Below are 23,764 nucleotides of genomic sequence, written 5' to 3'. Positions count from 1 at the left end.
TCACTTTTGTGCCTCAGCACGCAGCGTGTAAAACAACTTAACGCTGGCAATAAGACTAGAGTCATCTGTTTCAGTGGGACGCGAGTAATTTAATGAAAACTACAGAGCTGTCTCACGCTACATCAACTCACCCCTCCTCCTCAACCCCATTCCCCATAGCCAAAGGCGATAGCTGAAAGCCCCAGTGGACTGGGAGGTTCCACTTGATGGGCTCAGACTGGCTCAGTCAGCTCACTGTAATGGAGGTAATGGCTGTTTGTCATCCTCAAGCCTTCGCCGCTCTTCCTGCTGCACACCACTGCAGAGAAGAAGGCTGCGAGAGCACCACAGGAAGTGAGGAGAGAGAGTGAGTGAGAGTCCGAGAGAGAGGGAATCAGAGAGAAAGAGTGAGAAAGGAAACTGAGGACCATCTCACTGAAGCAGTTGATTTTTTTTTTTTTTTTAAATATCCTTCCAGTCATGGAACATGCCTGTAAGTCTTCAACTTTTGACACAAGTGTGTTTGTGTGTGTATGTGTGCATATAGATGGATATAGTACTCTGCTTAAATGAGTTGAGAAAGTTTCTAATTCTTATTAGGTTATTTGGTTAAAATAGCATATTATGTGTGATTTAGTTTGTCATGTCATGGTGTGATATTGCTGGTTTGTTGACACGTGCACTCTTGCACGCTCTTTTATGTGCCTCACATTGTATTGATGTTTTCATTATCGGCTCACATTCTGGGAATCCAGCTAGCGTGATGTTTAATCATTGAATAAACACACACAGGCTAAGTGCTGGTGCTGTATTACTGTCCTATTTTTGGTCCGTGTCATGAGCTGTTCGATTGGATTCGCAATGCTTTTTGTGTCATAGCATGGAAACGCTGCTAGTAGGTTCGGTCCCTCGTTCTGTCATTTATTTTTTGCCAGCAAAGAGGAAATCTGACACCGATATCATTTGTCTGTGACTCTGTGTATAGTAAAGTGAAAATCTGACAGGAACTACAGTATTACTTTGATTGTAACATCACAGGTGTCACCTATACCGAAACAGAGCAGAAGATTTTCTGTTGCCAGTCAAGATCTAACAGCTTTGATATCATGTTTTCCCACCTGAAATACATACTGAAGACTTATGTGCATGTATATGTGCGTGATTGTGGCTCACACGAACTAGACAGGGGATCCTCCCTTTGGATATTTTGCAAAGCAAATTCATATTTGTTTGGGAGTGGTTTGCAAAACCATCAGATTTGGGGTTCACATATGAGCAGGGTTATTCTTTTATGGCAGGAATGGAGATGTGGGTCATTCATTCAGTGAAAACAGTTAGTCACAGAGTTACTGAATGGATCTGCTGTATCAGTGGAAATGCACAGGAAATGAGGTGTAAGCTGTTGTTAAAATAAGAGGCATGTGAATGCCTGTTAGTGATCTGTTGGAGGTGAGGTTCGTAATATATGTAAGAATTTTTAAATAAAACACCTTAGAGTAAGTGAAATGTGCATGTTCTTGTTTGCACTCCACAAGCAACCCAACAATTCAGAAATGCTGTGAAAATGGCTGTTAAAGATACAGTGAATGGAAAAAAAATGAACGCGTTTTTATCACACGAGATCTCAAGTGTAATAAAAGGTGTTTTATTTTACATTGAGTGGTCTGCTTATGGGGGCAGCCATATTGAGATCACATGAATACTACTCCTATTCCCTCAGTAATGCCTGACACTTTTTACTCACTTTTACACACTGTAAAAATGATATGATCTATTAAGTCATGGCAACATGTTTTTCCATTACTTAAACCAATTTCTTCATTTTTTTTAAGTTATACAAGAATAACATAGACAAGACTTGTACAGCCAATTTGATTCCACTTCATTTAAAACAGAAACTAAACATTTTATATATTGCTACATTCGTGTTGCTTGTTGTTAGTAAAAGTGCAAGATGATTTCTATATCAGCCAATGACACATTCTAAATGGCAGAGTATAAAATAACATGAAACAGTAGTTAGTAGCTATGAAATTTAGTTAGTTGTACTTCAGTATGCATTGATATTTTCAATATTTCTTCATGTCTACTTTACAAAGTGCAAAAAGGAAAAAAACTTCCAGTTTACTAATGTGCATGTGCTATTTATGCCCTTTATCTTTGTGAAGTGTACACTTACCTCTGTATACAGTACCTGTATCCTGTCACATAAATCTGAAGTAATTATTTGTTTAACTGAATGATATAGGACTGCAACCCCTCATTACACCTAATGAGTTTTTCCTTACGTTTTAGTGTCCTGGTAATGCCTCATATCATTGTGCAAGTCTTCCCTCAGCAGGTGAACAGTGTTAGTCCTCCCATTGTTGGGAGCATCATCAGCATCTGTTTCCCTGCTTAGTGAAACTTAATGCTCTCCTGCGATGTACTATTATTAAATGTCCCAGATTTCCAAATAAGAGCCATCCGTGCTGGGGAAAACATTACAAGCAGGATGTCAAGTATTGATCGACAAGGTTTGCCATACCTTGTTGTGCTCCATCATTGGGTAAACGGTCCAACAGGAGCCAGTTGTCTACAAAAACATTTCCAGCAATACATCATCTGGTGGTTTGTGCAGGCCATATCTGAAATTGTATATTCGGGTGATGCTTGGTTGAAAAAACTGCTTATGTCTCATGTATCATAATTAAAGAAACATGCAAGAGACTATTATATTTAGATTTTGCTTAGATTTGCAGAGTTGAATCTGTGGTTTAGATATGTGCATATCATAAGGTGCAAGAATCTTGACACGCTATAACTTTTCTCTGGGTTTAGAGTTAATAAATAAATAATCTGAGCAGAGGAAAGAACTAAATGGCATCACTTAAACAATAATTATTATGTGCTGCTATTTTGTGCTGAGATTGGCAGTTAATAATTGATTAGCTTTTCCTACATTGTTTCCAGTGATGTTGCGTTTAAGTTTCGGTCCTTGCACCTATTTAGGGGACTTGAAGTGTTCATTTTGATCAGCACCCATTACCTTTAACAATATAAGGGGGCAGAGATAGTGGTAGATGAGCTGATGAACAGTGTATTAAAGACCTAAACACAACACAAATGTTGATACAATGTCTGTTTTGATGGGTTGCAAGCAGATCCGCTTTGCCGTTATTAGCTGTATGCCATTACTGTCTTCTCATATGCACTTAGGCTGCACTCTAGAGCAAATGGACAGATTTTTTTCTCTCTACACAAAGTCCAGACGTCTGTCTCTTGGGATATCGGACTACATTGGAATTCAGATTAAGCTTCTCAAATGTTCTCAAAAGAGTTCAGGTAGGGCATGTGGACAAACAATTGTGCCAGTAAGTGAATTCACTTCATTTGATTGAACGGATTTACATGTTGTGATGAAAGTTTCTGACATTCTGAGAGGCGCTGGCAGTGATTCACAGTTTAAACGATCAAATAGCATCACAATACATGCAAAAACATTCACAAGCCATATACCACTCCTGAGCTGTAAGTAGAAATGTGTGTTTTACCCAAATGAGACATTTGCATTCAGACAGCATGCACTTGGTCAATAGATGGCAGCGTTCTCCAGGAACAGTGTCAGGATATGAGGAGGTGTGTTGTGATTTGGTGACTCACCATACGCCCCTTCTATTTTTAAACTTGGGTCGAGGCCATAATCAATGCATGTCAGGAACTCATTATAGAATACCGTGATTCACTTCTTTTGTATGCATACTAATGTAGCCATCTTGAATAGTTTTCCTGAGAAATTCTTTAGCATGGAGATATTCATCACATTATTTCCAAGGTTATTAAGCTAAAAATAAACAGGTTGTTTGGCACAATCACAAATTGTGTCTCTATATTAAGGTGTATTTCGCCTCTGCAGAATACATGGAAAGTCAAAGATGATCTTAAAATGAATGTGCCCTTACAGCTGTACTGTTTTGGTTGTGTGTCAATCATTTGTGTTTAATATGTGATGTGCATGAAAGTGGGCTATCAGAGTACACAAGGTTCTCTGTCAGTGTTAACTGAACAGATGCAGACAGACCATGATATCAGACTGACATGCCACTCTGACCACATACAGGCCATTCGGGGCTTCTGCTAACTCCAGCAAAAGAAAAAAAGAGGTGTGGCTTAGTAAGACTATATATTTTTTTAATTTAGACTAAAGTTAGATTGTTAATATTTTAATAATACTTTATTCATTTAAATACTTTTAGGTCATCCTGCAAGTTTGCTCAGGCTCCCTAATGGGCCCTGACCCCCGGTTGAGAAGTACTGCTTTTGATTAGAACTAGCTATGTATGTCTAGCTGTAGGAAACAGTTGACAGTTCACTTAGTAGCTCTACATTTTTTGGTTTCCCCTATTTGGGTTTGTGACCGTTATACTATACTACTTGGTCACCCCTCTTGAATAAAAATAATAATAATTCCACACGTTCAGTAACAAAACCATTTCTATAAAATAAGAAAAATATTACATGAACAAAGATTACACCAACAAATCACACTATTTCCAGCTGCTTGTACTCAGGGCTGTGGTGTTATGTTGGGAAGGAGGACCTTCAGGAAGAGGGGAAGGGGTGGAGAGCTCATACTTGATTAGAACATTCAGCTTTGGTTTGTGCAAAACAATAGCTCCCATCTCTAGAGTAGACTTGTTTTCGTAAGGCTTCCTGCTTTGAATCCCACCCACCACTTCTGCTTTGGAAGAGGGGGTTGGGGGGAGTGTGGGGCCTAAGTCTGTGGGGCTTTTGGCCTCTTTTGACAAAAGCATTAGCAGCAACTTAAACTTAAAGATTTGGTTAGTATTTTGTGGTATAAAACCTCTTTTGTTATTGAAAAATACAAATTTTCATGGGATGTAAAGGAGAAATGGAACCAGAGGTTCATAGTGAGTCCTTTTGGCTACCCTTTTTATGCAAAATAAATAGTGCTACACTTTCATAGAACATTAACATTCAAAAGACTATGTATAATATCAAGTGAGACTGGGGCTAGTTGTTAGAAGAGAAGTTGTCATAAGGGATGTGTCTCAGTATAAGGTTTTGAATCAAAAGTTTTTAATTACACAAAAGTGTAATAGTTTTCGCTAGCAGTGGTTTTATATGTTAGGTTCAAACACCTAAAATGGTCAAACCTTGAAAATGGTCGCATTGTGAAGAATAAAACCTCAATGACATTTAGTCAGACAAGGATATTATCATTCAGGTCAGTTTGGGGCAAGTTGTCACTAGTTTTAAATGTTATAAATTTGTAGTATTCATTATTGAAAATACAATGGCCAATACTATATGTATTTTAGGATACTTTTAGCTGTTTCTTAAAATAATTAACGTTTCATGAATTTTTTATTTTTTTGCCATTTTTAAAATTTCTGAGAGCATTTGAAACTATTTATTGGTGTGACAACATGCCCCACTCTTGAAGGTCAGTAAAGGTATGTACATTTTTACAGAAACTGACTCACTGGAGTAAAAGTAGTGTTATGCAAGATTATCATGTCTTGAAATCATCAGTAATGAATGATCTTTTAGTTTTTATACATTATGAATATTTCATACAGCTTTATTGATAACCTACTCTCTTTGGTTAGATGAAAACTCGGAAACATTTACTTGATCAAAATCTTATGATGTTAGCAACAGACATTTTCAACAGAATAAACCATGTTTTTATTTTCATTTTAATACAGTAAAGCAGTGTAGTCAAAAATAGCATGGACACTCCTGATCTAGTATTTTCTAATGATGTCACTTTTGGCCAACACATTATTACCCACATACATTTCCATGCTTTAAGCAAGGAGGGGCTTGAAACTTCCTCCTTATGACCTCTGGCTGCTTACAATCTGCAAAAAAAGGAATGACAGGCATTTCAATCCGGAGACTCGATTGCGTGTCTTGAGACTTCACAAAGTATGGAAAAGCTCTTTTGAGAAGCAGCTCTAAGAGTTGGAGGAGTGAAATGAGTCTCCTGTTATGTCGATCGAGTGTGCTTTCTTGCAGAAGTTCTTGGAGCGTCGTATGATTTTTGTTTAGCGGCCCATTGAAGATCGACATGGGCCAGACATCTGTCTCCAGCTTGTCTGAGGGAGCGAGCGGTAAGTGTCTGGAAGGGCTTGTTCTTCATTCACTGACCTGCTGTTTACTCACCCACACCGCTATCTCAATCAACGCTCAGGGAGGGAAGACGTGGCTAGTTGAGTCCGTTTCCGCGGCAAACCAAGTTCATTATCAAGTCTGATATTTGCACGTTTGCTTTCACGTAATCTCCTGCTACCTACGAGATGCGACGAACTAAAACACTGCCCTTTATAATATTCGAAGCGAGCGCGTGGATTTTGGTTTGTCGCGTGCAGTGCAAACAATCAACAAGTGGGACATTGTCAAGCGCATCTTTCACGAATTTGAGGCGTTTGTGTTGATGCATTAGTTAACAGTAACTGGCTCGTGCATTCAGGAAATGATTGTTTCACTCTGTTCTTTTGCTCACATGTTGTTTGTCGTAATATGTGCTGTCAAGGCGATGCGCTGTTAGAAATGTACTTCCTAATTCGTGTCAGAGTGCATAATGCAAAAAATGTGACTTTCACAACGGAAAAAACCCCGATACCGTTTAAACGTGTTACTTCGTTAACTGTAAGTTACCACACTAAAACAATACATGCACGTTTAGGGTAGCCTACTTAAAATTCATGCAAAATATTACAATAGATTATTTTAAGTATAGCTTAACTTGGCATTTATGGTGGACTTTTATATTAGAAAGAGGCATTCCCAGAATTGCGTGCATGAACCATCACACTTGATCAGATTTTATAAAAAATAAAAAAAAACCTATTTTTCATCTAATTTTGTTTTATGTTTTGCATTTTTACTGTTTTGTATTTTTGAATGACACTTTGCTCATTTGTTATTATTGGCTCAGAGTACTTCATCATGTGGCCTTCCATTGTTCTACATCCTTTATTATTGCATTTTAAACAAACAATCAGAAGTATATTCTTTAATAAACTGACATGCAATTTCATCGTGTAATAATTGTAACATCACTTTTTTCATAGTAAAAAAGTAATGAATGTCAGCTATTGCCATATATATATATATATATATATATATATATATATATATATATATATATATATATATATATATTTATTTATTTATTTATTTATTTATTTATTATTATTATTATTTTTTTCCATAGTGCAGTTGTGTTATTCATTATAAAAACCCAAGTCTTAATTGCAGGTTTACTTGTTTTGGTTTCATTTAATACAAGATAATTTTCAGCTTCTCTGGATACTGTTGAGACTGAGAGTGTTGAGTTTAAGCTATTCATTTTAAAAAAAAAAGCAGCAACAATGACAGAAACATCTTAGTATGCACCACAGTCAAGTTTCAATAGCTACAATTCCAAGCAAGTACTTCACAATGCAGTTTTATTGTAGTCTTAAGCTTCTTTCTGCACCAAATGTTGAATCACAAGCCACTACCTTAATTTCTCCATGATTTCCATTATTGGCAGAGTGCTGTGATTTATAAAAGCTTCTGTTGCAATCAGTTTATCAGCTCTCAAAGGAAGGTTGATCAGATGTTATTTTTGTGTCCTCATGAAGAGCATGCTTATTATGATTCATATAAGACTGAATCATGTTTTAAATGGTTTTGGTTTCATTTGGAATGTATAGCAACTGACTGGATGTGAAAGGCCACAGGAATGAATGAAAAGAAATGAATTATCTCTACCTCTCTATTAATTAGATCCAGAAATAATCAGCACTATTTTGTCTATTTTTTTTAATTGTTTTATAGTTTAGGCTATTGCAAACATTTCCTTTCTGTAAATAGAGGAACAAAGTGTTGAGTGAAATTGGCCTATTGTTTTTTTCATTGGTATTATGCGGAACTGAGACTGTGGGATTGGCCTATGCTGCAAGCAATTATTAATACAAAGCTAGGTTTAGCACTTGCTGTAGGCTTAATGCACTTACCGGATGTCAAAAAACAGGCTACAATCACTCAGTTGAAGAGTAAATTTAAAATGGTAGTAGCTGACGACTAACATTTATTTGTTTGACTTACTCTTCAGCATTGCAGGCTTAAAACGTTGAGATAATGAACTAATTATCAACACGAGTGGCCTTTTTAGCCATCACAGATCTCTACAGCTGCTTTCTTTATATTTAGAAGCATAAGGCAAGTCAAATGTGTGATTGTTCTTTAAGAAATATGCTGTCAGGGATGTTGATATGAGCTGCACTGCAATATGACTCCCGTGAACTTTTTAACCCTTAAGTCTCACATGCCTCCTTTGGAAGCTTTGGAGGTTTGAATAACTTATGCCTTTTGTTTTCTGATCATCATGATTATTTGTCATGTTTCATGCATTTTCAGTGGCCTCCCTTTATAAAGAGGAAGTGAGCAATTCAGTTAAACTGTACAACTTCAAATGTGAAGTGAGTGAGTGAGTGAGTTTTATCTTATAAAACTAAATGTGATGTAGTATTTGCAGCGAATTTGCCATAATCAGGATCTGGATGTTATAGTAAAAATTGTTCTGTAATTTTTCAGACTTTTGATGATATGCAGTGAATATTATATGTTTGCTTGTTCAGACAGCCATTTTAGCAGTGACGGAGTTCAAGGGGAGTTTGTATAAATTCTCGTTTCCTTTTTTTTCTTTTTTTTTTTTTTCAAAACTGATTCTCAGAAAGAATTGAACTTAAAAACCCCTCTTTTCAATTTAAAATCAAAGGGTGTTTTCAAATATTGTTTATTTGTGCTTTCCAAATGCTCTTGGAGCGGTTCAGCACATATATGTGAACAAACCAAGTGATCTTAGACCCCCCTAAAAGGACCCAAAAGTGAACCATACTTGAACCACCTCTGGAGGTTGAGGTTCCGGTCCACTTTACATTTCACGTCGACATGTATACTGGAGGCTTGGGTGAAAGTCGCATGTGTGAATGGCCTTGGTCTGCTCTGAGTTTAGTTACTTTTGAAAATATTAGTTTTATCCACTCATTGCTGAGAAATATTATGTAGTGGTTCAGTATCAAAGCTATTTTATTAATAAAATTCGAGGGGCATCTTGCCAAGTTTCTGTGCTCCTGAATATTTCTCTGTGTGCACAGCGCAATCTCTAATCTCTGTGTGCGAGTGATGTATGTACGTATTGATTATACGTACTTAACCATATTTTGGGGGCAAATTTGTAACCAAAAGTGAGTAAACCTGACAAAAAAAAACTCCAAAAACACCCTTTGGGAGGGATGTCCTTATTTGTAAATCTGGTATAAAAATAAAGAAAACGTGTTTCTTGTAAAAATGCAGAGTTTTCTGTGAGGGGTAGGGTTAGAGTATGTGGGTTGGGATTATCTTATAAAATCTATAATTATCTGTATATAAAAACAGTAGAAGTCTATATAATGTCCCCATTTAGATAGCTAAGTAAACGTGTGTGTGATTTGTTAATTATATCAGCACATTAATTACGATTATGGATGCCACGATTACATAATCGTTCAAAGACGTGTTTACAAAAATAATCCAAACATTTAAAATAATCCAAAAATTTAAAATGCCCACTTGCATTATTCTGGTGGTGTTTGCTTGGGTTTACTAAACTCAAACACACTGGATAAAAGACATTTTGTCTAACTGATAGTCATTGTTACTCTGTTGTGCATGATGTACTGTATATGTTAAACGTCAAACGTGTCAAAAGCGGAACAAAATAGTGGAACTCGTTTGAACTGCGTGGCCCACTGACCTTTTATCCGTTCACCTTTAAAATAAAACAGAGCAGCACGAGCTTAGAGTGTATGCGTCTATTACAGTGACCAGTTGCGGTCACGCACTAATCAACGCTGTGAAATCCAGTAACAAGCACTCGAGTTCAGCGCAGAGTTCTCCAGTACAAGTCCCTTTAATTTAAACTAGTTTAAAGCCAAATAAATCTGTGTTATTCTCATCAGCACTGATGCAGATACAGTGGAACAACGATCCAGTTAGAAGACGTTTCAGTCCACAAATCACCCACATTTACCATAGTTTTACTGTAGTAACACTAACGGTAACAATGGTACGGTGACAGAAAAGTAGGATATTCATATTGAGTATTATTAGTATACTAAATATGTTAAAGGAGTAATGGAATATAATTACATTATTTTGTTAATTATTCTATCAGTTGATGTGGATTTTTAATTGACAATGTCTTTAGGCTACTGTTTTTCAATGCAAGCGCCATAGAAACCATATAGTTAGGCTACTTTTTTACCATGGTAATGAGGTGCTGTACTTTTGGTTGTGTATAAAAGATGAGGCTGTTACAGGTTTCACAATGGTACTGTCAAATGTACATCTGCATCCCAACTCAAGCTCATGTTCTAATGTGCATTTCTAAGAGACAAAACTTGTAATATTACATGTTCAGTGGTACCAAATCAGGTGCTGGTGCCACTGCTCTCCAATGTTAGTCTGGAGCCCTGATAATATAAATTGTACCGTAAAATGTTACTGTAATTTCAAATGTCGTCTGTTTAATTGTAAATGAAATGTATAGCTTTAGTAAACCATTTTTTATTTTTTTTATTTTAGTTTTAGTATAACATTATTATACCATGCATAATTTTACCTTTTTAGTTTAAAGAAGAAACCAAACCAATGTGTAGTTGACATTTGAAGCTCAATGCTATAGAAAAGCAATAAAAGTTCAGGAAGAGTGTTTTCAGCCTTTTTATATATAAATGTTATATAAAAATATGGCATGCAGCTTCAAACAATGGCATAAATCTGTTCAAAAATAATCATTATTAATAATCGCAATTACAATCTCAAGGGAATAATCGACAATTATGATTTTTGTTATAATCCTGTAGCCCTAATAGAATGGTGATTAAACTTACTTTGACCTGTGCATTAAACCTTTTTAACACCTGCTAGCCAATCCGAATCAAGTATTCAGACAGACCATGTTATAATATTATACAATTCTTTAGAAAAAACAGTAATCACTAAAACTGAACAATGAAATATGGCTTATCATGAATTAAAAAAAAAAAGTTAGGAACAAACAAACATTTTACAACCGAGACTGACAGCTCTTCCTCACCCCCTTCCCTGTCCACTTCATTTTTCACATTTTCCTGGTCAGACTCCAGCATTCCACTGCTGTGAAGAAGCTGGGGTCTGAGTTCTTATGTAGTTGTTGTGTGAACAAGTAAGAGTCTGAAATCACATCAGTGCTAAAGAGGACAAAGAAAAGAACTGGCTTCTCTTGAGTCCACCATATTGTGAAGACATAAGGACTGAGGTCACATTAGGCAGGTTCCCTTTATGGTTCACTTTAAGTAAACTGTGTTTAGTTCTTTTAAAACAAACAATTAGTGAAACACCTTGAGACTATTATAACATGTCTGTCTTAATGCTTTATTTTTTTAAACAATTCATGCAGCTATAAAGTGCATAAAGTATCAAACATCATGTACAGTATTTCAACTGTTGCTCTACTTTTATTCTGCAGTATCCACACCTGTTCATCTGTGCCCTTCAGATGAATTCTTCTTGCTCAGTTGTAAAGCAGTGTCCTCTTTGTTTTAAATGTGCTTGATCCTCTGAGGTTTGATCTCGGGGGACTTTTCTCATCACTGGGAGTTCTGCGGGTAACACATTCTATTAATAATCCAATCAGAGGCCAACTGCCTGTTGACAGGCCAATGAAGTGTAGGGTCAGTGGCTCCTTGGGGAGAATTGATTTGTAAAGAGGTGCTGTGGCATCTTCATGATGGTGGTGAAAAGACCACGGACATGTCGCCTAGCACATTCCGGTCACATGTGTTTGCTAATGAATTCCCTCAGTGCAGTGTGGAAAAACAGACTTCATGTTTGGATTTCACACATTTCTATGTGAAAAATAGCCTGTTTGCTGGTCAGTTTTTGGACTCCTAGAGATGTTTCGTGATGCATGTGGAAGCAATGCGTGTTTGGCAGCCACAGAAGTAGTGTATTAATGCGTAGCAGAAGCGTACACTTTTTAAAATAAAGTTTTCAAAATAAGGTTTTCATAGCAACACTCCTCAACAAAACCTTTCAGTGAACAGTTCTTTGAGCAACCATTTTTTAGTGTGAAGAATCATTTGAAGAACCTTTTTCAAATATAAATAATCTTTTGTGCAATGGAAAGATTCCATGGATGTTAAAGGTTCTTCATGGACCCACAGATGTCAGTGAAGGATCTTGATTTTCAATGGTGTACACTGTAAAAAAGAAAAATTGTGGTTTTTACAAAGTAATTCTGGCAGCTGTGGTTGCCAGAATAATTTCGTGAAAAATACAGAAAAACTGTAAACACATTTACAGAACAAAACTGTAATTTAGAAACAGGGAAATTTGAATGTAAACCACTAAATTCAACAAAACACACTGCTATTAAAATTAGTTTTGAACCTTTAACATACTGACAACCATAATGCAGGTGGTAAAAGAGAAAGCATCATTAAGAATCAAAGCTCATCACAGGTAGCTTCGCCACAAGCAGAAGTATATACTAAAATATAGAAGGTGCACAGAGTCATTCACGCAAACACAAAACACCATCATGGTAACACATTATATTTAAATAATGCAATAAACTTTCATTAAACAACAGAAGATGTAATATAAAGCCCAAATGTACATAACTGATAACAAGAACTATTAAAAAACATGATTATTTAAACCAAATACTTTCAAATGTGGAGTGTCACACAGGGAATATCAGTTTATAGTTTTTGAATGTAAATTACACATAGATTTGTTATTTTTACTTCTAAAAACTGTACAATTAATAGCATTTTACTGTAAAATTACATGAAATGTCTGGTTAGATCTTTTACAGTTTTCCCCTGTATATAGTACAGGAACTCACTGTTAACATAAGTTTTTTTCAGTAGCGTTTTTACAAAATTTTACAGTTAAAATTACACTTTTTACAGTAGCGTTTTTACAGTTAAAATTACACTTATTTTTTACAGTGTAGTTTTGGAGCTTGAGCCTATTTCTGCTGCATTTCATGGGGGTAAAATATTCTGTCAGTCACAATCTTTTGATTATCTACTATCTACTAGGCTGCTATGAAACAACGTTAATAAATAATAGTGAACCATTAAAACATTGTAAATGTCAAGCAGTCAGTTCAAGCAACATTCTATGATGATTTTGAGAAAGGACAGTTGTGCAAAGTGAAAGACAGCTAAGTTTGTAAATTAGTTTCTAAATTAGTTGGCTTTTGTTTTGACAGTATAATCAGAAACAAGTGATAAAATCTCATAGTTGAGATGCAAGAGTCAGGAAGTTACTCTCTCCTGAGCATTTGAAGGGATAGTTGAAAAATGAGAAGTTGCTCAACCTTGTCATTCCAAGCATCACTAAAAACAATTGGTGGTGGATTTACCCTGAAACTATTTTCACTCATAAATTGCTTATACATTTTTATAAATAATGACTAGGATATGACAAGTAACACATTGAATTAGACAACGTTTATTTTCTTGTAAACCGTGCTTCAGTCATCATACAGTGCTATGTGACTGACTTTGAAGATATTTTGAGAAATGTTGAGGTCCAAACCACATTGAACTCCACTGACCTCCAATAAATGGAAGAAAAGGCCAAAAAAAAAAAAAAATTCAAAATTGTCCCTTGGAGGACTGTTATTTTTTATAGATATCTTTAATAGGCCAGGTCTCATAACAATGACCCATACACACACTGACCCAGGTCTCTGTTGTAATTCTGCAGAGAACAATGTAAGCGTGTGTGCATTTTCTTGAAATGATATATGGTGTCACTGCTTTGGAGCCTGCCTCTTTGTTTATTGTTCTCAGTTCTTTGATGTCGTTTAGACGTATGGAAATGCTCTTGTGATCATTTTACACTTTATCTGGCGAGGTGCCTGTGACTTTAGGTCTGCTGTTCTGTTAGATTATGTTTGATGAACGGGTTTAATATCTCTTTGCGTAGGCCATGTGGAAAAGCTGCACCTCTGTGTCAGAATCTCTTCTTTTTGCAAGCTATGAAGAAATGATGTAGGGGTGGAAGAGAGTTCAGTTCTTGGCTGAATCACAAACCTTGAACCTTAAGTGAGCATCTAACCTAAAATAATCAAATCGGTTCTGTGATTAAGGGTCTCGGCTGACTCATTTGCATATGCTTGTAGCAGACACCCTCTACAAACACTTTCTTGACTTTCATTCCTCTTTTAAAGATTTAGAAAGAAATTTTAAATATTACTAACTAATAACTAAATATAACTAATTTTAAATATGTTATATAAACTAGTTATTTTTTTCTAAGTATATGATGTTTTTCAGTTTATGGAAAATGTTTATCAGTAACTACAAACCAACATGCTATATTTACTGTAACTCTATTTCAGCACTGTTAGCCATTTGTTCAAAATTTTGGTAACCGTGGTGCCGTATATACTGTATACAGTATTTCTACATGCATGTACAGTACATTACGGTTCTCTTGCACTACCAGTGTCTTATGCTGACCATAGCTGCATTTATTTGAGAAAAAATACAGTAAAATATTGTTAAATACAATTAAAACTTATTTTAAAATGTCGTTTTTAATTCTTTGGTGAATAGGAAGGTCAAAAGAACAGGATTTATTTGAAATAGAAATATTTTGTAACATTAGGTCTTTACAGTTGAATACAATTATTAATTTATATAAAATAAAGATCTTCCACAAAACTTTTGATCAGTGACCTGTGGTTGGCAATCAATGCTTTCTGAAGTTAAGGCTCTTCTATACCCTGTTTTGTATGCTGTTTATGGAAAGAAACGGCAAAGTTGTTCTTGTTGCTTAAGGGTGCCCTAATGTCTGTTGTCATGGTCAGAAACATTCATTCACACAAGTATTTCCTGTTATAAAAACCAGTTGGCTGTTTTCCATTGCTTAGGGGTCAGCTCAGTAGTGTGTTTTTTTTTTTTTTTTTTTAATCAGCTCATTCAAAATTGTGTTCTTGCTGTGATTCACTTTTAGTGGAGGGACTGGAAAAATCTTCTCTGGCCAACTGTGATGTGGTGGTGGGAAGCTCGCAGTCTCCTCAGCTGAAAGGAAAGGGAAAGCTCTCTTCTCTGGGCAAGATCTTTAAACCTTGGAAATGGAGAAAGAAGAGAACCAGTGATAAGTTCCAGGACCTCTCAAAAGGTATATCCCCATTTATTAATAGCAGTTGGCTCATATGTTTATGCTTGGAACAACACATACAACGATGTATATTCAGAATGTAGTCTTTCAGTGATACCCTCTTGATGCTCCCTCACAATTTTATGAAAGTTACATCATCCTATATGACATTCAGTTGGTGATTTATGTTAGATGGTTCAAAATATTTATTACACACATTACAGCTGGAAGCAGCCTGCACTTTCACTGAACTCTGTGGACCATAAAGTGGCCTAAATATAATGATATCTTGATATGTTCTGTCTCCTTCATCTTTATAGTTCTGGAGAGGAAAATATCCACCAGGCAAACTCGAGAAGAGCTCATAAGAAAAGGTGTCCTTATTCCAGACCAAGGTGAGATTTTAAATAAAGTGAATGTGATACTGAGCCTGCATGGATGGCCATTAACCCGTTTTTTGTAATATTAAAACAATGCTCTAGACTCTAGAAAGAATTGTTATTATATTATTTATTGCTGGTTTAGAGTACACTATAAGGATGGTTTCCTGCAGCAACCCATGGTTCAGTGAGGTTTTATGGAGGAATATTCTGTGTACTTCATGTGTAAAGTGGTGCTGGTGGGTTATCGGATGCAATCTTAAACCTTTAACCACTGTGATAGCACCACCTACAGTAGAAGACAAACTCATTTGAACGTTTTTCAGTGTCTGTAGCCACAGTTACCACTACATTAACAACTGATATGCATAGGGTGCTTTAGCAATAGATATTAATAATTTGCTCTACCACCCAGGAATGTTTTCCATTAGATGGGTTTGATTGATGTTATCCATATTATAAAAGCTAAGCACTTCCTGGACTTACTGTTCATATCCAACATTTTGAAAATGACTGACTGTGAGAACAACAGAATCCCTCCCAATCGTCAGGCTCAGAGTGAAGAATTACTGAAGAATGTCAATCTCTTTTATTAGTCTTATTTGGCCTTCTGTAGAGCTCTGTCTTACATGAGGAAACCAAAGCTTTTTATAAGAACATCTGAGGAATGACTTGAATATTAATGCAAACAAAATAGTGTTTTTGCCGAATAGCAGGCATGTAGTCTTGGTTACATGATGACGGAGTTATGTTTGCCTATCTTTAGATGATCCTTTGAACACCGAGACCTTGAATGGTCATGCAGTGCCCAGTGGAGTTACTGAAAAGGTCAAAGTAGACATTGAAACACCAGAACTGGTCCCTGAAGAGAAACCAGACTTGGCTGCAGTGGCAGAGGACCCAGAAGGTACTGTTTTCTGTTTAATCTCGCAAAATAAAGATGCTGAATCTTCAACATTAGTTTAACCGTTTTACTAATCTTCTGTATCTTTTGATGTTTTAAGCTCAAGCCACTAATATGTTAAATTGTTCAGTCTAGCTGGTCCTTTCATGGGTTTTTGGCATGCTCATGTTGTGGTCTTTAAGTTTCTTCACAACATTTTGTTCACTGCATGAACAAAGTGATCCATATTAAAATAGCTTTTTCAGTGTAATTTCTGCACATCACACCATCCATATAATTTCATATCATTGTGGCTGAACATTAGTAAAATCAATGCTTGTACTGTAAGATCAAATGGACGGATAAAGACTGGTGGTAAGAATATAGTGTGTGTTGTTTAGAGGAAGTTTGAGCAACTTTGGAGCAGTGTTAAATGCAACAAAGATGTGCTCAAGTTTTTAATAAACTGTACAAATGAAGTTATTTGTAGAGCAAGGACATTTCCTGAGAAGGTTATTTCCAGAGTATGTTTGGTTTTATTCACTGAGTTGTTTTCTCCATATGTATTTAATGAACGTCTCTTGATCGTCTGAACCTCTCAGTTCTCAGTGGTAAGATACCCTTGAGTGTTATATTAAAACCATTTTTAATAATAAAATGCTTTGTATTGAAACCATCCTTTTAGGTAATGGGCATCAGGTCATTTAGACTGACATCATTTTGGATTTATTTATTTATTTTTATTTTGATCAGAGCTGTGGGCAGAACTTGTGGTCACAGTCATAAGATGTGCAAGGGCAATGTCAAAACTGTATTTTTATAATTTTTGCCCCTTTAAAGTTCTACAACAATTCTGTAATTGTTTCCACCACTTTTCCTCCCACAGATGAGTATATTTTACTCATCATGGGGCTAATCTTTGGAGAGGTCTTTGGCAATGGATTCACTAAAGCATTACACCACTTGAGGCGTTTCCGCCATCCCTAAAAATACCCATTATAAAATGCTTTTACAAAACCGCATCAACAGCTTAAGAACAATGTTTAATAAGTAAATTACTAATAATTATATATACACACATTACTGTTCAAAGTTTAAGGACTTGAAAGAATACCAAGGCTGCATTTATTTGATAAAATACAGTAATTTTGTGTATTATATTTTTTATATTATTTATATATTTTAAATTTAATTTATTACAACCACTAATATTGTGAAATATAATCCAAACTACTGTTTCCTATTTTACTATAATTTAAAATGTAATTTATTGCTATAATGGCAAAGCTGAATTTTCAGCAGCCATTACTTCAGATTTCAGTGTCACATGATCTTTCAGAAATCATTCTAATATGCTGATTTGCTGCTCAATAAATATTTTTTATTATTAGCAATCTTGAAAACAAATGTGCTTCTTAATATTTATTTGGTTGAAACCGTAATACAGTTTTTCAATATTCTTTGATGAATATAAAATTCAAAACAGCATTTATTTGATAATAATAAATAAACCTTTGTAACATTATAAATGTTTTCACTGTCACTTTTGATCAATTTAATGCATCCTTGCAATAAAATGATATGTCATGATGTATGACAATTCTTTACTGTAGGCTGTTTAGTGTCACTACTTACCAAATTATTATATAATGTAATTTGTGTGTTTACAATGGCTTAGAATGGGGCTTATCCGATCAGATCAATGCTCAGATCTTTGTTGTGAGGGTCTTCTTAGTCAATAACAGTTTAGGGTGCTCTCCTCCTCTGTGCTCCTGTAGAGAGGAATGACAGCAAATGCAGCTCGCAGGCCAGTGAGTCAGCCGCTCCAAAAACCCCTACTAAAAAACATCAGGCCACACCCCAAAAACCCTCCGGTGAGGCCACAAGCACAGCTGTGAAGAAAGGGGGTCAAGCAGGGGGTAAAAAGGTAACCAAGAGCACCAGTAAGCAGGTCTCCGCTCCTCCACCCAAACAAACCACACGAACTGCCGCTCGTGGCAATGGTAAGTACACGTGTCGGTGATGTGAATAGAGCATCATGTTTGCATGCGTGGTGAACAAGCTCTGCATGGAGGGGTCCTGTTTGCGTCTCTTTCCCCCTGACCGGTATCACTGAGAACCAACTTACTATTGAGGAACATTAAAAAAAAAAGTTCAAATTTGTCAGTAGAATCTATCTGCATTGTTTGAGAACGGGAAATGCACAGTTTGCTAGACAGCATTTTTCTTTTTTAAAGTTATATAGTTTAACTAGCTTGTGATTTGTATCCAGTACTGTGCAAAGTGACATCCTGACTCATTTGTGACCCAGTCTGGCTTTCTTGTGATGTTATTGTGCTTGCATTACATGTCTACTGTCTCATTGGTTAAACACATTATAATCTTTTATTGATGTTTGCCTTTATGTCTGAATATAATAGTACAATAAATGTTGCACTTTGCATGTAACTGGGACTTTGTGCATGTACACCACCACACTCATAAACAGGGGCTTATTGTTCCACATTGTGCTATTCCTTTGTCCTTGTACCTATCCATTGTGTGCCTCTGGTGCAGCTCATCATTGGTGGCTTGAAAGCTTCCTCTTTTAACTGATAAAGCATTTATTTATTTAAATGAACTTTATAGTGCTTTTCGTTTTACAGTGTTTTGTACTTCCTGGTTCTTGTGAATGTTAAACTCTTATCTTTGGTCAGCAAGGAAGTGTGTTTTTAGTGGTGAACCTGCATGTGAACATACACCATATTATCTTTTTAGCTCTGTAAGTAACCAGGTTTTATTCGTAGAAAAACTATTTAAAATGCCAACATTGTTGTTGGTGTATCTATTAACTCACTATTAACTTACAAGATCTCTAATTCCCTTGAATTTCTTTACAGCTAAACCTTCGAATCCTAAGAAAACTGCGGGCACATCCAAGAGTTCCTCTCAGGCCTCAGGACAATCTTCTTCATTGACCAGCTCGAAGACCCCAAAGAACAACAGCTTAGAAGCGCAACCCAAGTCTGCCAAGAAAACTGAACCTTCCAGGTCACCACGCCCCCCTTCCAAAACCTCGTCTGAGACCGCGGAAAGCTCTTCTAAAAAGGACCAAAAGAAAAAAGAAGTGACCTCCAATACTGAGAAGGCTGAGGAGACATCTCAGAATGGGAAGGGTGCCAGTCATCTCTCGGAGTCGTCTGCAGAAAAGGACAAAAAGCAACCCTATGTTAACCAAACCACAGAGCAAACGTCCTTTACTGGATCTTCAAATGGACTTTCTTCAGACACTTTAGGGCAACCTGTGCATACAGAGAGTGGAACAGAGAAAGAGAGGGCAGGGGCAGACCAGACACAGAGGTCAGTTTACATGTTGTCTTTTTTTTTTTCTTTTTTTTTATGTTTAGTATCACTTTATAAATTCTGTATGTGCTTTAATGTTGTGCTGTTTATTTAGATTATATAACACATGCATGTCTGTGTGCCATGTGCTCTTACTCTATATTTCCCCTAAAGGTAAAACTATTGTTGCAGATGAGTCATGTTCTGTGTCGTCCTCCAATCAAATGTGTAATAGATTGGGGTTAACTTGCACAACAATATACACTACTGTTCAAAAGTATGGGGTCAAGACCACATTTATTTGATCAAAAATACAGTAAAAACATTACTCTTTTCTGTTTTAAATATATTTTAAAATGTGTATTGTTCCTGTGATGCAAAGTTGGATTTTCAGCATCATGACTCCAGTCTTCAGTGTCATTCATCAGAAATCATTCTAATATGCTGATTTGCTGCTCAAGCAACATTTTGTATTATTTAAAGGTTTGCTTTGTCTTTTGTAGAAACCATGATACGTTTTTCAAGATTCTTTTATGAATAGAAAGTTCAAAAGAACAGCGTTTAGTTAAAATATATTGTTTTTATAAAAATGTAAAAGTATTTACTGTTGCTTTTGATCAATTTAATGTGTCGTTGTTGAATATAAATATTAATTTCTTTTAGAAAAACATCCATACTCAGCCTAAACATTTCACCACCAGTAGTGTAATTATTTGTGATGTAAAGATTAAGAATTTTTTTTTTTTTTTTTAGTTATGCTGTTTATTCATAATTTCCAAAGTAGTTTTGTAATCAGTAGTGAGACATCAAATAGACTTTGACCTTCTAACTTGTGTGACAGGAAATGTGTCTAGTGATAAAGTTGTAGTAATATAATGAGTTGTCTAGTACATTATCACATGATTATATGTGTATAATCAACTTTTTAGCTAGACCTACAGCATTACAGCAAAACAACTGCACTGAAGGGGTTATATGAGGATGAAACGGGACATGTATGCGGTACAGTGTGTCAAACTTGTGCAACTTATAGTGTGTAGTTAAAAAAAGAAAAGAGAAATGTGATCACTGAAGTGTTGCTCACCTCACATATGAAGTGGCTGTTTCTTAAAGGCACAGCAGCCAAAAACAAACCATTTATCTCAAAGAGTCAGAGAGAGGGTAGAGGGAAGAAAATGGCCATGAAAAACTAAATTACGACTATTTTGGCACAGAAAAACATTACTGAAATTCTAAGTAGTCCTCAGGGAAAATACTCATTTTAAAAATGATGTATGATCCATTTAATGTCTTAAATAAGTTAACCTATTTCCCTTATTTGATTATATATACTTATGATATCTGCTCATCCCAATGAATGTTTTCTAGACTAAATGAGGTTGCACTTTAGTTTACAGTACTTTCAGTGTACATACAGTTTACTTAAGAAAGTACTGGTGATAAAAGGTAACTACATGGGGTAGGGTTAGGCTTAGGGGTAGGTTTAGGGTTAGTACCTAGTTATTACCTAGTTATTGTAATTATGATAAGTACATAGTATGTAAAATGAGGAACAGGATTGTAAAATAAAGTGCTACCCTAAATGAGTATTTTGCTTCACCTTTTGTAGGATTGCTGGGACTGAGGGAGTTAATGTAGAAAGTCTAGACGTGACCATCATTCCTGACACCATTCGAGAAAACCAGGCCAACGACTCTGATTCAGATGGACCTATACTCTACAAGGATGATGAAGAGGAGGATGAGGAAGATGAATATACCTCTAGTATGTGTTCAAGTCTGGTTTGGGGTTTTAGATCCCAACCCCCGTTTCTCTCTGTATGTTCTGTCACTAAAGGCATTTAAAAAGATACTTGAGCTTAATTTTGTAACTGAAATTCCTTAAGTGTGCAGCTTTTCTGCATATGAATTTAGAGTATTCTAGTAAAGGTGTGTCTTCAGCCTAATGTTTATGTATAAATAACACAACAGTACAGATGATATATTTCCAAGAGTTTCATTCTTGGTATCTGCATTTTAGAATTTTCTCTTGGATTACAGCTTTGCCAAAATACTTTGAAGCTACAAGCCTTTAGTTTGTCAAACTGGAAAAACATGCTGTGTCTAGTCAGCATTGCTTTCTGACATGCCGGTTACTATGTAGACTCTGCTGCCAGTGCACTATGCACAATACATTCCTGCAAAGACTGACGCATGTTTCTCCTTTTCTGTACTTTTCACACTACACTCTGAAGATGCTTCACTGGTGTCAAAATGCAAATATCTAAAGATTTTTTTCTAGGGTTGTACTGGTACTAATGTAATGTCTAGTGCAGATAAACCAATAATAATTTTCAGATCATGGCTGATAACTAATAATAATTTATATTAGGTGGCCTTAACTATTATGTACTTGCATTGAAATTAATCATTTGATGCAATGCACTTATTGTGTACATGTTTTTACATTGTACGTATATATTTAAAAATACTATGTGATTACATCTGTAATTAATTTCTGTAATTACATTTATAATTACACTGTTGACCCATCCCTTACACCTTAGCCGACCCTTAAACCTACCCATAACACCAAACCTGTCACTTACCTTAATCATATCCCACCTCAAAAGCAACAAAAGTGTTTTGAAATACATTATGACAACAATAAGTACATTGTACTTATTTTTTTTTATATAAGTGTATATAGTAGTTAAGGCCACCTAATATTGAAATGATTTGTTCTAAACTAAGAAAAAAAACGCACTCATAAAAAAACAACTTAAAATTAAAATGCTGCTAGTGAATTAGGCATCACAACAATATAATTTACGATATAAAAAATTTGATTTTAAGATTTGCTAAAAAATTGCATTTACAGTGTTACATAATGTTTTACAAAATGTGTTACAAAATGGCCTTTAAAGGGATAGATTACCCAAAAATGGAAATTTTGTCTTACCCTCATGTTGTTCCAAACCTGTATGAGTTTCTTTATGTTGAGCATAAAAGGAAGTTATTTTGAAGAATGCTGGTAATCAAACAGTTGATGGTCCTCATTGACTTCCACTGTATTTCTTTCCCTACTATGAAAGTAAATGGGGACTCACAACTGTTTGATTCTTCAAAATATCTTCTTTTGTGTTCAACATAACAAAGAAACTTTTACAGGTTTGGAAAGACATGACTGTGAGTAAATTGACAATTTTTCATTTTTGGGGGAACTATTCCTTTAAGTAAGTGTAATTTTTACATATAGATTACCTTTGCTATCATAAACAATATCACAATCACAATTAGATATAAAAAAAAAATCCATTGTATACATACATATCCATTTAACCTGTAATGATACATTAAAAATAACTCTTAATATTGGCTGATAACTAATATGGTACAAATATAACATCTAGTTTGTTGTTAATTTTTCTGTTTGTAGGCTCACTTGCCAGCAAAATTCGCCGCAAAGACACGCTGGCCATCAAACTTGGTAACAGGCCCAGCAAGAAGGAGCTAGAAGAGAAGAACATTCTCCCACGGACCTCAGAGACGGAGCGACAGGAGCTATGGCAGCAGATCGGCTGTAAACTAGTGAGGTACATTAAACTATGCTGTTCTGTTTTGATAATATGTTTTGGACACTAAAATTGTTAATTTATAATAATCAATATACTGTCAGTCAAAAGTTTGAATGCACTTGACTGAATTTGTTTCCATATAAATTGGGCCTGTTTTTTTCTTTTACAAAACACAGTCTAAAGATTCATTAATAGTCTTTGTGGTTTCCCCAGACTGATTCTTGTTTTCTCCTCCCATAGACGGCTGAGCCAAAGGCCCACCACAGAAGAGCTTGAACAGAGAAATATTCTGAAACGTATGTCTCCTCTGTCACAATCTCATTTACATAGTCGGTAGACAGTTGCTTTGTTTTGGATGCCCAGGGCTTTAATGTTTGTTCTTGCTTATCGCTGCCTCTGATGTTAGGGATTGATAAACACCGCGACGCCTGTGTCTGAGTG

At 35.7% G+C, this 23,764-nt stretch overlaps 1 protein-coding gene across 5 annotated transcripts in view; it reads left to right on the top strand.

Moving 5' to 3' along the window:
- The window catches only part of LOC306884350 (phosphatase and actin regulator 2-like), a 36,956-nt gene that overhangs the window by 8,010 nt on the left and 5,182 nt on the right, over window positions 1-23,764 (top strand). The window contains exons 1-9 of one of the 5 annotated variants that reach the window (XM_079440136.1): window positions 220-472; window positions 15,037-15,204; window positions 15,504-15,578; window positions 16,330-16,470; window positions 18,225-18,449; window positions 19,326-19,785; window positions 21,377-21,531; window positions 23,185-23,341; window positions 23,564-23,619. In XM_079440136.1, coding sequence (XP_079296262.1) covers window positions 460-472; window positions 15,037-15,204; window positions 15,504-15,578; window positions 16,330-16,470; window positions 18,225-18,449; window positions 19,326-19,785; window positions 21,377-21,531; window positions 23,185-23,341; window positions 23,564-23,619 — 1,450 coding nt within the window. In that variant the 5' untranslated portion in view covers window positions 220-459. Of the gene's footprint in view, window positions 1-214; window positions 473-4,751; window positions 6,099-15,036; window positions 15,205-15,503; window positions 15,579-16,329; window positions 16,471-18,224; window positions 18,450-19,325; window positions 19,786-21,376; window positions 21,532-23,184; window positions 23,342-23,563; window positions 23,620-23,764 lie in introns of those variants that run through there. The other 4 variants (XM_079440135.1, XM_079440139.1, XM_079440138.1 and 1 more) reach the window with 4 other exon arrangements.

Source organism: Barbus barbus (genome assembly GCF_936440315.1).
Source record: "Barbus barbus genome assembly, chromosome: 18".
NCBI lineage: Eukaryota > Metazoa > Chordata > Actinopteri > Cypriniformes > Cyprinidae > Barbus > Barbus barbus.
Note: the sequence above shows the minus strand (reverse complement) of the source record. Positions and strands in the feature narration are given on the sequence as shown.